The sequence below is a fragment of the Schistocerca nitens genome, chromosome 3 (assembly GCF_023898315.1).
Source record: "Schistocerca nitens isolate TAMUIC-IGC-003100 chromosome 3, iqSchNite1.1, whole genome shotgun sequence".
NCBI lineage: Eukaryota > Metazoa > Arthropoda > Insecta > Orthoptera > Acrididae > Schistocerca > Schistocerca nitens.
The window spans coordinates 128,134,839-128,152,034 of NC_064616.1; the positions used below are offsets into that span (position 1 = coordinate 128,134,839).

At 44.0% G+C, this 17,196-nt stretch overlaps 1 protein-coding gene across 1 annotated transcript in view; it reads right to left on the minus strand.

The window, feature by feature from the left end:
• The window catches only part of LOC126248071 (ras GTPase-activating protein raskol-like), a 406,601-nt gene that overhangs the window by 366,552 nt on the left and 22,853 nt on the right, over positions 1-17,196 (minus strand). The window contains exon 3 of the mRNA XM_049948722.1: positions 3,150-3,263. Within this exon, the coding sequence (XP_049804679.1) occupies positions 3,150-3,263 (114 nt within the window). The remainder of the gene's footprint in view (positions 1-3,149; positions 3,264-17,196) is intronic.

Here is a 17,196-nt window from a genome sequence, read left to right on the forward strand (position 1 = left end):
CCTCAGTCGACAAGAAGGGAAATCGCACGGGGGCTGTGTCTCCACACGATCCACAATGACGTTCAACACGTACTGTACGGACAATTCAATCTATGAAGAGACTCAGAATTAGAAGCAGCCTCCCAGTAGCTACTGTCTGAATTCAAATTTGGAGTAAGAAAGGTAAAACGGCTTCATGATGACTCCAGCTTAAAAAGGAGATGATACACGGCGATTAATTATCTCTTGGGTCATCCAGTAAGTTACGGTGTCGATAGAACAGTAATTCGGATGTGTAAAAGAAATTTCGTCGAAAACGGAGATAGTACATCCGTGCGTATGGTGAACAACGGACTATACTGCACGATGCAAACTGTTCCGATTGTCCTGACTGACGTACAGCGGACGGTCTCAGTGATGGGCCGACATGCGCACTAGATGTAGTCAAATTCTGGTCGACTGCGAGTAACATCACTCAAATGTATTCTCCCAGATCAGATACTAGCTTCAGCCTTCCGTCAAATCTGTCTTACGATACACGGAACTGAAGAAGGTGAAGCGAGGTGGCGCAGTGGTTAGCACACGGGACTCGCATTCTGGAGGACGACGGTATAAAGCCGCGTCCGGCCATGCAGACGTAGTTTTCCTTGATTTCCCTAAACCGTTTAAGGCAAATACTTGGATGGTTCCTTTGAAAAGGCGCGTCCGATTTCCTTCTCCGTCCTTCCCTAATCTGAGCTTGTGCTTCGTCTCCAATGAGCTCGTTGTCGATGGGACACTAAACACTAGTCATCTCCTCCTCCTCCTAAATGTCAGAAAGATTTGTGCAAGATGAGTATCGTATATAGTGAAAGGAATGCACGCGTATGATGTGCGAAACGTGTAACGGCAAGAAAATTAGTTATTTGTCGCTGTTACTGTGGCATCACGTATTGACACCATCCCACGAGCGTCTTCACAGCTGGCAACAGAACTGCAAGTTTCCGTAGACGCCTATAGCGGTCGTGGACCCGATGGTGTGCGCACGCCGAGCCACACCACTAGCGTCTCCGTACCACGAGCGCATACAGGACGGCCGGCCCACATAGGCTCGGAACCTCTTCCTACATCGGTAGCCGAACTCTATTCCTCGCCGCGCTATTTGTAACGAACCTATGTTCTGTCGGAGAAATACGAGTTAAGTAAATCTCGCGCCATCTCGTTAGCTTATCATTTCTGCTCCCGTCCAGCTTTCCTACGACGACAGTTGTCGCACCACTCTGTAGGCCACCTCTCCTAACTGTTGTATACGTAAGATATAAATCTTATTTTAACGCATTTTCAATAAAAAGAGTCTTGCAGGTTACCTCGTTTAAGGTGTGGCAATGGACACGAGACTACTTTCATTTTTCAAACCAATCGTGGAATCAATACTAAAATAAGAAAAGCCTTCCCAAATACAAATTTTTTTTTCCCCAGTATGGTGTCCATTATTCAGGAGCACAGATTTTCAATAACTTTTCACAAGTCACAAAACGCTTAACTCGTAAGAAAGTTCAGTTAAAGATAAGCCTAAAGGATCTATCAGTAGTCAACTCCTACTGCAATGACAAGTTTTTCAGTGGGGTGAACTGCTGTATATATAACCAATAATATCGAATAACTTGATACGTAAAGTCTGACTTCTGCACATCTTCAATGCAGTAATGTGATAGACGAAAATATCATACTGTCAAAATTATCGTATTGTACATTCACGTTTTGTGAAACGTCTCTTGTTATCACTTTGAACGTATTCCAGTGCCGTGAGGATCATTTCACTTTGGACCTTATAATGGTTCAAAATGGCTCTGAGCACTATGGGACTTAACATCTGTGGTCATCAGTCCCCTAGAACTTAGAACTACTCAAACATAACTAACCTAAGGACATCGCACACATCCATGCCCGAGGCAGGATTCGAACCTGCGACCATAGTAGTCGCGCGGTTCCGGACTGAGCGCCTAGAACCGCGAGACCACCGCGGCCGGCCCTTATAATGGTACTTGAATTACGTAACCATTATGGCACCTCAACTCAACCTCTCGATACCAGCAATATTCTACTGTGTTTCTGTAAAGTAGTTTACATATTTCTGAGACAACATTCAGATTTGATTTCATTTGTGATACATCGATATGTTTATATTGCACTGATATTATTCATATGTGTATTCTTTCTTTTGTCACTATGATCTTTTTCCCGGGTTCGATTCCCGGCGGGGTCAGGGATTTTCTCTGCCTCGTGATGGCTGGGTGTTGTGTGCTGTCCTTAGGTTAGTTAGGTTTAAGTAGTTCTAAGTTCTAGGGGACTGATGACCATAGATGTTAAGTCCCATAGTGCTCAGAGCCACTATGATCTTTGACATACTTGTAACTCTGATTTTTGGGCGCGTAAGCGATTATTAGTTAGTTGTGTTGGAGAGTCGGACCTGGAAAAAAGTCAAGTCTTGGACGTCATGTTGGAAAGACGAATATTGTAGTCAGCTTATAAAATGTGAACTTTAACAGTGAGGAAGATGTTTTCAAGTATGTTTTGTATTGTGAAGTGATGTTTTGTGTGTCACGTGATATTGCAGCAAAAGCAATAAAAAGGAAGTATAACTTAAATTCGGAGTGCTGATTATTTCTTTATATCACCATTGTGCTAACTTTGAAAGGTTTAATCTTCAAGAATGGTTTGTGAAGCGCATCTACAAAACTTTTGAATATAGCAGAATAAAACCTAGGCCTTTTTGCATCCGAACTTGGAATCATCACCACCTAGATTCTCGACGATTGAGCCATGATTTTACAACGAGACCAGCGTGGGAAACACGAGAAGATGAGTGCCTAGTTTATTCATTATTACATGAAATGACTTTATTAACTGTGCTCTAATGACACCTGCCACATAATAATTTTGTTGTTGCCCGAAAATGCAGTATTTAGCAGCGTGAGCAATACTACAAGTCATAATTAAATTTTGACCTTTGTTGTGGTAGGGTTGTTAGAACCTGTGGAGGGGACATTAGCATCTGCCTTTCTTTTGTAAATATATATTACATATTCTCGGTTTATGACGAGGATCTCGTGTACGTAATGTAAGCTTACCTTGTAGCGGCGGCGGGGCCCTGTAAAGCAGAGAGAGCGCAAAAGGATAGGAATACTCACTGTCGACCGGCTGGTGCGGCGTGTGCGTGGCGGGCCACTCTGCGTCGAGCGTGTGCCGGTTGCTGGCCGGTGCGTCCCTCCGACGGTTCGTCACGGCTCGCCGTAGCACCGGCGCTGCGAACACACTCTCACTGCCACAGCCACCATCGTTACCACTCCCCCTTCCATAAGGCTACATTTTCACGAATTAACTGCTCCACAAAGTTGTGAAACCACTTGCCTATCTGCGAATGTGTGCGGGCGTAGTTTCGAGGGGAGCAGCGATTGAAACAATAAGGCTTATCGAATTAAAAAGTAACTTTACTACCAAATAAAAACAAAACAATAGCCTAAATAATGGCTGTCGGAAAGTGTTCGTTTTTGCACTTCGTCAAAACTAGATAACATCGAGTACCGCGTCGTAGCACCCTGTGCACGGTAAAACGAGCGGACCCTCCTCGGCACGCTATTTAAAAGGTGGTGGAAACGTTGTTGTCCCACTATTGATAGTGTCCCTTCTGAGGTCATTCGCTATGTGGACGGGGTTCCTACAACGATGCAGTACGAGTTGCAACTGATCACAAACGCGCTCAGCGGTATTCGGCATAAGCTGCACGACATTCCATTCGGTCGATTCGTGCCTCCTGCAGGAAGGAATTCGCGGTGTGCTCGTGCATTACCGAAATGTTGCCTGTAGGCTCCGGCGGGATCCCCTCCTAGTACTGCAGTGCCTTCAGATTACTCTGGACGGCTACGAGAGGAGTCCAACATCTGTACGTGAACCGCCTCAAAAAGTGTGAGCCATCTCTCTCTGCTGAGACACGTATTGGATTCTGGCTGCCTCCACAGTCTCTACCGACCGTTCGTCGCTAAAGAGAAACCGACGAAACTGACTGAAATGCCATTCTAAGTGCGTTATCTTTCTTGCGCCCAACGGTGCTGAAGGTTCCTACTGTTGCTTGTAATGGACGCCTAGGGGCCAAATTGATGGTGTGGAGTGGGTTGCATACTGTCAGGATTGACACGACGTTCCCAGTTGCCTCGGAGTCGTAGCGCGTAGTTTTGTAGCAATCTTCTGGGGTTAGTTACGAGATATAACTTTTAGATAGCGGTCATCAACTGGTATTGTTGACCGAGGGCGACCTCTACGAGGCAAGTCTTCAATGTTTTGTGTTTGGCGATAACGGTTCAATGTTCGAATTACGTCGCTGTGTATACACCCGTTCTGAAAACCATTCTTGCTTTAAAGCGACGATGAACGCACGGTTTAAGCTCGAACCGCCTCTTCGGTCACGGTGTTTACTACTTGTGAGAGACCGTTCTAATGAACTGCACTAGGAGCGCAGGTTTACTCCTACCTCCTTGGGTAGGTGGCTGTACGCTGTGATTTCCTGTGACCGAAAGAGTGACGAGAAATAGTGTTACGACACAAAACACTTGCCCAAGTCTTTAGGGCAGTGCAAAACTTTTTTCCAATAATTTACGTACCGTGCAATCATCTCAAAGAGAGAAGTCTGAAGTCGTGACGTGGCATATGAGACCATATTCCAGAGAGCGGGAAACATGTGCGCTGTTTTCGATGCACGTAATGGCTCCCGTAGTTGGTACAAGTTTGAATTCGCGCGAAAAAATTGTGTCGTAGCTCAACGCACGTGCAGACGACAGTTGCGACACGCTTCTCTTGACGGAAGATGAATTTATCATAAAATAAATCGGCATACAAGGTAAAAATGTGTTCGACATACGTCTCCCGCCGAGCACGTGGAAATCAGTGTAGCGAGCACGCCAGCAGTTGCTCGTAACAGCGTCAAAGCGGCAGTTTCAACGGAAGGGTTTGCATTGCCATCTCTACTAAATGCAAATTTTACACAAGCTACAACCAGATGATCCCGCAAAAGGCCACACCTTTTGTGAGAGGATTAATGTATTACAGATTGTGATCAGGGCCTGGAGGAATGAGATTTGGTGAGTGATGAAGTGACATTTTATTTGTCTGAGAAGGTCGATAGGCTTCATAGCCAGACGTGGTCACAGAAACCCCTAGCTGCGATTGAAATCGAACGTGAAAGTTGAAAAGTAAACATGTTTCACTGCATTTCTTAACGATGTCTTTGGACTACATAACGAGTGGTTAATGCCAGCGTGAAGGACGGATAATAGTGGCTCAATTCTCAACAAGACTGTGCCGCATCAAATTTACACACTAAGTCGGCACCATACTATCGCTGGACGGCTTGCGCATGGAATGTGCAACAACAGCCCTCTACTTACAGCAATATAGCCAGAACCGAGAAGGTATGTACATTACCACAGCTGTCGAGATCACGACAGCCGGCTTGACGAGAATGAGGCTACTGGCTGAACAGCTGCCATACAAGTGGCGCTCAAATGGAGCGCATCTAAAAATCTTATAAACTCCATTCTCTAAGATGATACAGTTATACAATTGTGCAACGTTCGTGAAAATGTAGACTTATGAAATCGCTGAGTAATTAGTCTCACTCAATATTACACACACACACACACACACACACACACACACACACACACACCATGGGTGTCCGAAAGGTTCCTAGAAGACTGTTTTTGTACAGTAGCACATAACAGACAAGGTACGTTGCGCTGTTTACAGGATGTGGAAATGTGGAACTGAGCGAGACATACCGCGCTGTCATTAAGTTTATTTTCAACTTGGAAAAACTTCCGAGATGTTGCCGAATGTTTGTGGTTACTACAGATAACCGGATTGTATCCGAGTAGTACGAAACATTTCGCGCAGAACATTAACACCGCCAAGAGGTAATTAAACGACTGGATTCTCTTCCACCAGCAACACCTACAAAATGAGCACCCAGCCTTGAATCTTCCTCTTCGAGATTTGCGCCTGACGTAAGTGATGGCTGCCAACGCTTTGACCGTTTGTAAACCATTCTGTACGTCATTTCAGTAAAGTAAGTCTGCACAGTGCTTGTGTCGTACTTCCTTGTAACATAATGGGAAAAGAAGATGAATGTGTACATTTTTATGGGTTCCATTGGTATGACTACCATAAAATTATTCACACTGTCTTTAACACGTGATGACTGGGTGTTGTGTGCTGTCCTTAGATTAGTTAGATTTAAGTAGTTCTAAGTTCTAGGGGACTGATGACCATAGATGTTAAGTCCCATAGTGCTCAGAGCCATTTGTCATTAACATGGCATCTGCTCCGAAAATTTAGTGCACTCAGTATGAGCTGCCCATAAAATGACAAACTAGCTAGTGGAAGACGATACAGACATGAGAGACTCCACTGTTGAGCAAGATGGAGTATCACGATGGCCACTGGCAGTTCGTGACTCAAGGTCAACTAGTTTCTAGAATTTTCTACGTGGCGGACCGTCTGCCGAAAACAACGAGATGTTTTAGTCAGTATCTGCTCCGAAGCGGGAAATAGTTCTTTCTCCACAGTAAAGATTTGGCAAATGTATCAGCGAGTTGCTGATGAAAGGCGAGGCAATCAAAATTCCCTTTCCCTACTCTACCCCACTACCGGATATAGCGTCGACGGATTCCTCTCTTTTCCATGAACTGGAAGCAGACTTGAAACAACGTGCGTGCCACTGATTCTGAACTCTCGAACATTGTAATGAACATCTTGAACGCCATTCCGATAGAACTAGAAGGTTGTCGATTAAAGAATCTGTAAATTAAAACAACAACCGATTATGTGAATAACTGCTACAAAGTTTAACTGTGAGAAGAGGTATGCAAGGTGCATTGAAGTTAGTGGTCAGTATTTAGGGATAGGATCCTCATATAAAGAGAACGAAAAAAATTTGTATTAACATGGCTCCGAAAATACCTTGTTTGCGAGTTGCGGTACAGTATTTTATGGCAAATGAATCATTCGTGTGTTCCAACTGAGCCCTGAAAGTTAATGAACTGGATAATATATTTCTAGTAGTCTGTCAAGGGCTGTACTTCGTGCAGGACGCTTCCCGTGTGACCGTGTACACCTGAATGCACATTACTCTTGAAAGTCAACAGACAAGAGTTGGATCAATTCCTTTACTTCCACGGTCGTTTTATGCAGTGGGTTTTGTTCTGCTGTTCACGTGACGTTGACGGTTTACGCAACACCTCTCAATGATGAAACATGTTCTATTGCACAACTTGTAGAACTAGGAAACACAGCACGCAACACGCAAGGTGCATTCCAGCGTGCTTGATATCGACTTGCGGGTTCGATGTGAAGCCAATTTTCACGCGGAATGTAAGCACTTTTATCGGGTGTTGTGATCCATTTGTAAAATGTAGCAAATTATGAGTGTAATCAATAACTGTTTCATTTGACAAGCTATAAAGGGCAGTCTCACAACGTTAAAAATTCATATTTTTACATGAAGAATTAGATCCTCGAATATTACCCACTTTAGCTATTTTAATAAAACCTGTATAATAGCTGACACAAACAAGTACATACAACGTTTCATGCAGCAATCAACGGCCGTAGCAACGCCAGTCCAGATACACTATCGGGCTCTTAAGCGAAACGTTAGGGACTATACGTTGGCCTATTGATCATGGCCGTAGAGGTATTAGGACACCGTGGGCAGCTCTGTGAATTCCGCCCGGGACGCGGAAGACAGTAAGTCAGGATTTACGTCTGGGATTTTTTTCTATATCCATCAACGTGAGTGCTGAGAAGGTCGCCAGAGTCCAGTTCATTTGAGTATTTATCAAAGACCTTTCTGTAGCTCACATTTTAGCAGAGTTTATATGGTTCTCGAAGGAAACGATACTTCTCTCATCGTATTATAAGGTAAAATGAGCTATAAATAGATTATTCTTAAAGAAAAGGATATCGTCGGCGTTTTAAAAGAAAAGCAAAAATGAGAAATATTTTATCCGCGGTGTTAAAACAATATATTTTCATACTGAGTTGCCATTTCCGAACGGTGCTCTTTTTGACACGCTTTCCTGGTTATGATTTAAAACCCAATTGACAGCGAGAGCTTTTGCACTAGCTAGAATAGCAGCAGGTGTCTGCCATGGTCTCGCTGAAAGAACCGCCTTGCCACCGTTTTGAACTGTTTCCTGGAAATCGTAAGCCGGCTGAGGGAAGTGCACTCTGCTACTGCGTGCCTTATCGTTGCGCCACCTCACACGGTTATCTTTTATAGCAGCCCTTAGGTGCTCTACGACGGCTGTTTCCGTAATACAGAGCCTTCTGTTTCCATGTGCACACTTCCATCAGTGTACCAGACAGTGCCGACAGGGAAAGTACGTACAATAGCCAATAATGGTATAGTATTTTAACTTTCTATGTTAGTTTTCATATCAAGTATCAAGACGATATAACTGGGTCCGCAAGGTTTCAACTTCCCTAAATGTATCCACGTGAAAGAGTACATTTACCATGAAACAGAAGCTATTCGCACTTTAGTTTATAACCGTTACCAATTTCGAATTAACTTATCCATTTTTTGTCGGGATGCACGGTTCGGTGCTAGCAAATCATAGTGCCTACTTTTGAAAGATGGTGTCCTGAGGGTAACAGATACCCTATGTGATCAAAAGTATCCGGACACCCGCAAAAATATACGTTTTTCATATTAGGTGCATTGTGCTGCCACCTACTGTCAGGTACTCCATAACAGCGACCTCAGTAGTCATTAGACATAGTTAGAGAGCAGAATGGGGTGCTCCGCGGAACTCACGGACTTCGAGCGTGGTCAGGTGAATGGGTGTCGCTTGTGTCATACTTCGCTACGCGGGATATCGACACTCCTAAACATCTCTAGGTCCACTGTTTCCGATGTGATATTGAAGTGGAAACGTGAAGTGACACGTACAAAAGCGTACATGCCGACCTCGTCTGTTGACTGACAGAGAGCGCCGACAGTTGAAGAGGGCCATAATGTGTAATAGGCAGACATCTATACAGACCATCACACAGGAATGCCAAAATGCATCATGATCCACCGCAAGTACTATATGGGCGATTGAACAGTGGAAAAACGTTGTGTGGAGTGACGAATCACGGTACATAATGTGGCGATATGACAGCAGGGTGTGGGTATGGCGAATGCCTAGTGAACGTCATCTGCCAGCGTGTGTAGTGCCAACAGTAAAATTCGGAGGCGGTAGTGTTATGGTGTGGTCGTGTTTTTCATGGAGGGGGCTTGCACCCCTTGTTGCTTTGCGTGGCACTATCACAGCACAGGTCTACACTGATGTTTTAAGCATCTTCTTGCTTCTCACTGTTGAATACCAATTCGGGGATGGCTATTGCATCTTTCAACACGATCGAGCACCTGTTCATAATGTACAGCCTGTGGCGGAGTGGTTACCAGGTGTCCGCATACTTGTGATCACAAAGTGTATTTGCCGTTTCTAAGTGTGAAGATTTAATCGTCTTTCGGAGCATGCAAGCAAGAGTGACTTCGGTGAAATATCCGCCTAGAATACTTAGCTGTGTGTGTCGCACTAATTCTGTGTAGACACGTAATCACGCACAACAGTCTTCACCTTCAAACCTCAACAATATACAGTATGCATCGCATTGTCATTTCATGTTGTATAATTTAGTTTCCGACGCTCCAATGCCTTTGAGCTATTCTGTGTTACAGAGAAAGGTGTGTACCTGAAAGGTGACAGGTGCATGTTGGAAATATTGTAGGGTAATTCGTCCAGGTCTTCTTTGTTTATCTTTTCTCTTGCACTTTTCCTCCACAAATGAGAACAATAAGGAATGAATATGCCAACCTACTTTCTTGGAAAGTGCAGCACTACACTTGGCAGTGATCTAAGTTAGATACAGCATGCAGTGTATTTCCTTAAAGAGCATTCTCTTACAGTATTTCAGTTCACACAAGTTTTCTGCAAGTTGTGAATGAGTGATAAAAATGAAAATAGTTGTGCACCATGTTTTATGTCAAAATAAGATCGTAAATATAACGAATTAGTGGGAAGACAAACTAATTTTCTGTTTGGTCACTTCGAGTAATTGTCACTCAACTACATGCCTCTGAACACAAGCTCAGCCTTATTCCACTAAAATTTTGCACTTTCAGATTGTAAATTTATTTGTTATTCTGGACATAATCTCTTCATACAGGCTTTCCATGAGTCCGCAACATCAAAGAAAAGAAGCAATCAGTCGATGAATTGTTTCCATTCGAAACTTTTAAAAGAAAATGATTGAAAACTGAGTTCTTTTTAGATGAGTTCTGCCATGCTTGAAGCATTCTCTGTTATATAACGGTGATTGTTTTATATGAACGTAATCTTTTTGTGAAATAAAAGTGTAAATTAACTGCTTTCGATTTCATACTGAACTGGGTACGTGACAATGTCTACACTATAAAATCGTGCAGTGATTCTGTCCGTAAGTACTGTCAACGACAACATTTCCTTATTTACGGAAGAGATTATATTTTTTCGTTTATGAACAGGACAGAGAAAAGTTCCTTCTAAGTTTTTGAGGCATTAGGATTTATCCTTCAAAAACAAGCGCTACATTTCTTGATTATGTTACAGTCTGTCGACAGACTTTCTTCCCAAATCTGTTAGTGAAGTATATAGAACATAGTTTCACATTTTATGTCTGCAGCAAAAAATCGCGATTTTATTCAAAATGTACGACATATTTTCTCATCTTAACTTCAGTATGCCATCTTTCGTTGCAGAAAACTGGCTTAGCGCCTGTAACGGGTCAGTTTAGAAAAAGAGTGTAATATCTTGCTGCACATTTACTCTTTGACATGGTCATATTTTTATAATCTGCTTAGTTATTAGAAGTATTATCGCGTATAACTAACACAGCAACGTGAGAACTTTGTTGTGTAATATAAGTTATCTGTGCTTCAGTTCTGTTCAACTGCTATTAGACCTGTAAGTGGATTTTGTGAAAATAGTTATCTTAGTCACAACTTCACAGTCTTGTGTTTCTCTCGTGTGCGTCCAGCAGAAAAGTGAACACTGGTGCATACAAAAAATAACGAAAAACTGAGGTTAGGCACCCGAAGATGAAACCCCTGCGCCTGAAATACATTTTGAATTGTGACGGAGGACGAACTTTTTTCGAATACAAAGTAATACCATCTACAACAGACGAACGAAATTTCACAGCACCTAGTGCTTCATTCTGAAGATTGGAGCTTCAGTCAGTGAGCTAGCTGCACGCCTCCCTTCCCTTCCCTGCCCCTGCGCCACGAGACTGCCAGTAAGTTGTGCCCACGCACAGCGCGTATGTTATAATCGTGACACAAGTGAAGTACGTAAAGCTCCCCATATATTATGCGTCACTTTAGGTGACGCAACTGCTTCGCATTATGCAGTGCCTTTACACTGACAATTAAATGTTCTCTGTCGGCAATAAGCTTGCAGCAATAAAGAAAACATGTAGCAAAAACAGACACAAGAGTAACTCCACTGTACACGCAACGACTGAATTAAACTTAATCTGTCTTCGGTTGTAATCTTAGTAGGCGCTCTATCCTTTCAGAGATACGTGTATACACGGCTAATTATTACTTACAATTATCGACTTCTTCAACTTATTTTTTGCATTGTCAGTCGGAACTTAATTACTTAATAGCAGAAGTAGAAATACTTTATTCAGCCATATCCGGTTGGTGTATGACTTTTCTTGTACAAGCTAAATACTCTAAGATATATTAAGATTCTGCAAATTACAACAGTCCCCAAGGACACAAGAGGTTTTTTGTTGCAGGTATAAGTACTAAACACAGGGATACTACCGAACAGTGGAAAAAATGAAGAAGCAAAAACATCTCAACTAGAGAAGTTTTTCTGTGTTTCACTTGGCTGTAATTTGATTCAGTTGGTGCAGTGCGATTCCTGGTAAAAAATACTTATTGCTCACATGACGCTTCAAAAAAGTAAGTATTCACCCTGAAACAACAAATATCAGCAACCTTGACAGAAATAACCACAAAACGAATGAAAATATAGGCGCATCGTCGTAATTTGTCCTTTACCGATTCAGACTCTTGCATTAACGACGAATCGCTGGAAAAATGCCTTCCCATCCTCTCTTTTCGCAACTGCTTAGACTGCTCTTATTGTGTCCCGCAGTTACCACAACGGGAACTGAAGGCCTCAGCCTGATACACGCAGGTTTCACTGCACGTCCATCTTTGTTTACACAACAGGGTGGTTACAAATTATTGGGTTAGTTACAAATTACAGAAACACAAGATCTTAATAGCATTCCAACAGGAAAATTTGAAGTTTGGACGCTTGTATTTATTTCTACGGTCCATCTACAGTGGAAAGCGCGCATTGTTGCTGCTTTCACTGAATAAAATACGGCGTTAGCACCCGACTGGACAGCCCGATCAAACTGAACGCGTGTCTGTAAGTACAGCAGTGTGTTTTGGAGCTCGCAGGACACTTTTTCTTTACTCCACTGTGTTACTTGTCAAAATAGGACGATAATATGGAATATCAGTAATCCATTTTTCATTTGTTCCAGGTAAATGATTAACAGGATATGTTTCCTCCGAAGCACAAGATGACCCGAGGCTCTACTCATCAGCAGGCACACTCTACGATGGGAGTGTACTTGAATACACGCGAAGTCACTCTTGTTTTGGTATGGGCCCCAATTTGAGCGTTGTGCTCCTGTTGCGATTTCGGTACGAAGATGGCACGAACAATGTAGTGACGGAAAATGTATTTGTCACCGTGGGGCGCCCTGCCACGGTTCGCGCGGCTCCCCCCGTCGGAGGTTCGAGTCCTCCCTCGGCATGGGTGTGTGTGTGTTGTCCTTAGCGTAAGTTAGTTTAAGTTACATTAAGTAGTGTATAAGCCTAGGGACCGATGACCTCAGCAGTTTGATCCCACAGGAACTTACCACAAACAAACAAATGTCACCGAGGGAAATGACACGCAGGGGCCAAACGACAAGTGAAACTTCAGTCGACATATAAAACATATCCTACACAACCTGCAGAAGTCAGTGTTAAGAGCCAGCCAACGGTTGCATCATCCATACTGAGGGACATTTTTGGCAGCTGTTAAGTCGTTCACAAATTTAGCCTAGAAGCAGCCGATGCGTGAAAATGTTACGATCATTACCGAATAAAATGAGCGTGTGCCAGAATGAGTTTTTATGAGTGATGATGGGACACTTCGTTTACGTAGTAATTTCAACAGGCTTAAAGTTGAAGTATGTGGTTCCGAGAAAAACCTTTATTGTCATAGTGATCGCAATAACAGTCTGAAAGTAAGCCCGGTAATTACCATTTTAAACTATGTGTGTTTCGCCTATTCATTTTTGTCGAGAGGGAAGGATGTTGCACGTACATTCGACGATCTACATCTACATCTACATTTATACTCCGCAAGCCACCCAACGGTGTGTGGCGGAGGGCACTTTATGTGCCACTGTCATTACCTCCCTTTTCTGTTCCAGTCGCGTATGGTTTGCGGGAAGAACGACTGTCTGAAAGCCTCCGTGCGCGCTCGAATCTCTCTAATTTTACATTCGTGATCTCCTCGGGAGGTATAAGTAGGGGGAAGCAATATATTCGATACCTCATCCAGAAACGCACCCTCTCGAAACCTGGACAGCAAGCTAAACCGCGATGCAGAGCGCCTCTCTTGCAGAGTCTGCCACTTGAGTTTGCTAAACATCTCCGTAACGCTATCACGGTTACCAAATAACCCTGTGACGAAACGCGCCGCTCTTCTTTGGATCTTCTCTATCTCCTCCGTCAACCCGATCTGGTACGGATCCCACACTGATGAGCAATACTCAAGTATAGGTCGAACGAGTGTTTTGTAAGCCACCTCCTTTGTTGATGGACTACATTTTCTAAGGACTCTCCCAATGAATCTCAACCTGGTACCCGCCTTACCAACAATTAATTTTATATGATCATTCCACTTCAAATCGTTCCGCACGCATACTCCCAGATATTTTACAGAAGTAACTGCTACCAGTGTTTGTTCCGCTATCATATAATCATACAATAAAGGATCCTTCTTTCTATGTATTCGCAATACATTACATTTGTCTATGTTAAGGGTCAGTTGCCACTCCCTGCACCAAGTGCCTATCCGCTGCAGATCTTCCTGCATTTCGCTACAATTTTCTAATGCTGCAACTTCTCTGTATACTACAGCATCATCCGCGAAAAGCCGCATGGAACTTCCGACACTATCTACTAGGTCATTTATATATATATATATATATTGTGAAAAGCAATGGTCCCATAACACTCCCCTGTGGCACGCCAGAGGTTACTTTAACGTCTGTAGACGTCTCTCCATTGATAACAACATGCTGTGTTCTGTTTGCTAAAAACTCTTCAATCCAGCCACACAGCTGGTCTGATACTCCGTAGGCTCTTACTTTATCAGGCGACAGTGCGGAGCTGTATCGAACGCCTTCCGGAAGTCAAGGAAAATAGCATCTACCTGGGAGCCTGTATCTAATATTTTCTAGGTCTCATGAACAAATAAAGCGAGTTGTGTCTCACACGATCGCTGTTTCCGGAATCCATGTTGATTCCTACACAGTAGATTCTGGGTTTCCAAAAACGACATGATACTCGAGCAAAAAACATGCTCTAAAATTCTACAACAGATCGACGTCAGAGATATAGGTCTATAGTTTTGCGCATCTGCTCGACGACCCTTCTTGAAGACTGGGACTACATGTGCTCTTTTCCAATCATTTGGAACCTTCCGTTTCTCTAGAGACTTGCGGTACACGGCTGTTAGAAGGGGGGCAAGTTGTTTCGCGTACTCTGTGTAGAATCGAATTGGTATCCCGTCAGGTCTAGTGGACTTTCCTCTGTTGAGTGATTCCAGTTGCTTTTCTATTCCTTGGACACTTATTTCGATGTCAGCCATTTTTGCGTTTGTGCGAGGATTTAGCGAAGGAACTGCAGTGCGGTCTTCCTCTGTGAAACAGCTTTGGAAAAAGGTGTTTAGTATTTCAGCTTTACGCGTGTCATCCTCTGTTTCAATGCCATCATCATCCCGGAGTGTCTGGATATGCTGTTTCGAGCCACTTACTGATTTAACGTAAGACCAGAACTTCCTAGGATTTTCTGTCAAGTCGGTACATAGAATTTTACTTTCGAATTCACTGAACGCTTCACGCATAGCCCTCCTTACGCTGACTTTGACATCGTTTAGGTTCTGTTTGTCTGAGAGGTTTTGGCTGCGTTTAAACTTGGAGTGAAGCTCTCTTTGCTTTCGCAGTAGTTTCCTAACTTTGTTGTTGAACCACGGTGGGTTTTTCCCGTCCCTCACAGTTTTACTCGGCACGTACCTGTCTAAAACGCATTTTACGATTGCCTTGAACTTTTTCCATAAACACTCAACATTGTCAGTGTCGGAACAGAAATTTTCGTTTTGATCTGTTAGGTAGTCTGAAATCTGCCTTCTATTACTCTTGCTATACAGATAAACCTTCCTCCCTTTTTTTATATTCCTATTAACTTCCATATTCAGGGATGCTGCAACGGCCGTATGATCACTGATTCCCTGTTCTGCACTTACAGAGTCGAAAAGTTCGGGTCTGTTTGTTATCAGTAGGTCCAAGATGTTACCTCCACGAGTCGGTTCTCTATTTATTTGCTCGAGGTAATTTTCGGATAGTGCACCCAGTATACTGTCACTCGATGCTCTGTCCCTACCACCCGTCCTAAACATCTGAGTGTCCCAGTCTATATCTGGTAAATTGAAATCTCCACCTAAGACTATAATATGCTGAGAAAATTTATGTGAAATGTATTCCAAATTTTCTCTCAGTTGTTCTGCCACTAATGCTGCTGAGTCGGGAGGTCGGTAAAAGGAGCCAATTATTAACCTAGCTCGGTTGTTGAGTGTAACCTCCACCCATAATAATTCACAGGAACTATCCACTTCTACTTCACTACTGAATAAACTACTACTAACAGCGACAAACACGCCACCACCGGTTGCAGGCAATCTATCCTTTCTAAACACCGTCTGTGCCTTCGTAAAAATTTCAGCAGAATTTATCTCTGGCTTCAGCCAGCTTTCTGTACCTATAACGATTTCAGCTTCGGTGCTTTCTATCAGCGCTTGAAGTTCCGGTACTTTACCACTGCAGCTTCGACAGTTTACAATTACAATACCGATTGCTGCTTGGTCCCCGCATGTCCTGATTTTGCCCCGCACCCTTTGAGGCTGTTGCCGTTTCTGTACTTGCCCGAAGCCATCTAACCTAAAAAACCGCCCAGTCCACGCCACACAACCCCTGATACCCGTGTAGCCGCTTGCTGCGTGTAGTGGACTCCTGACCTATCCAGCGGAACCCGAAACCCCACCACCCTATCGCGCAAGTCGAGGAATCTGCAGCCCACATGGTCGCAGAACCGTCAGCCTCTGATTCAGGCCCTCCACTCGGCTCTGTACCAAAGGTCCGCAGTCAGTCCTGTCGACTATGCTGCAGATGGTGAGCTCTGCTTTCATTCCGCTAGCGAGACTGGCAGTCTTCACCAAATCAGATAGCCGCCGGAAGCCAGAGAGGATTTCCTCCGATCCATAGCGACACACATCATTGGTGCCGACATGAGCGACCACCTGCAGATGGGTGCATCCTGTACCCTTCATGGCATCCGGAAGGACCCTTTCCACATCTGGAATGACTGCCCCCGGTATGTACACGGAGTGCACATTGGTTTTCTTCCCCTCTCTTGCTGCCATATCCCTAAGGGGCCCCATTACGCGCCTGACGTTGGAGCTTCCAACTACCAGTAAGCCCACCCTCTGCGACCACCCGGATCTTGCAGACTGAGGGGCAACCTCTGGAACAGGACAAGCAGCCATGTCCGGCCGAAGATCAGTATCAGCCTGAGACAGAGCCTGAAACCGGTTCGTCAGACAAACTGGAGAGGCCTTCCGTTCAGCCCTCCGGGATGTCTTTCGCCCCCTGTCACACCTCGAGACGACCTCCCACTCTACCACAGGTGAGGGATCAGCCTCAATGTGGGCAGTATCCCGGGCAGCCACAGTCTTAGTCCGATCGGGGGATGCGTGGGATGAGCTGGCCGCCCCCGACAAACCCTCATCCGGA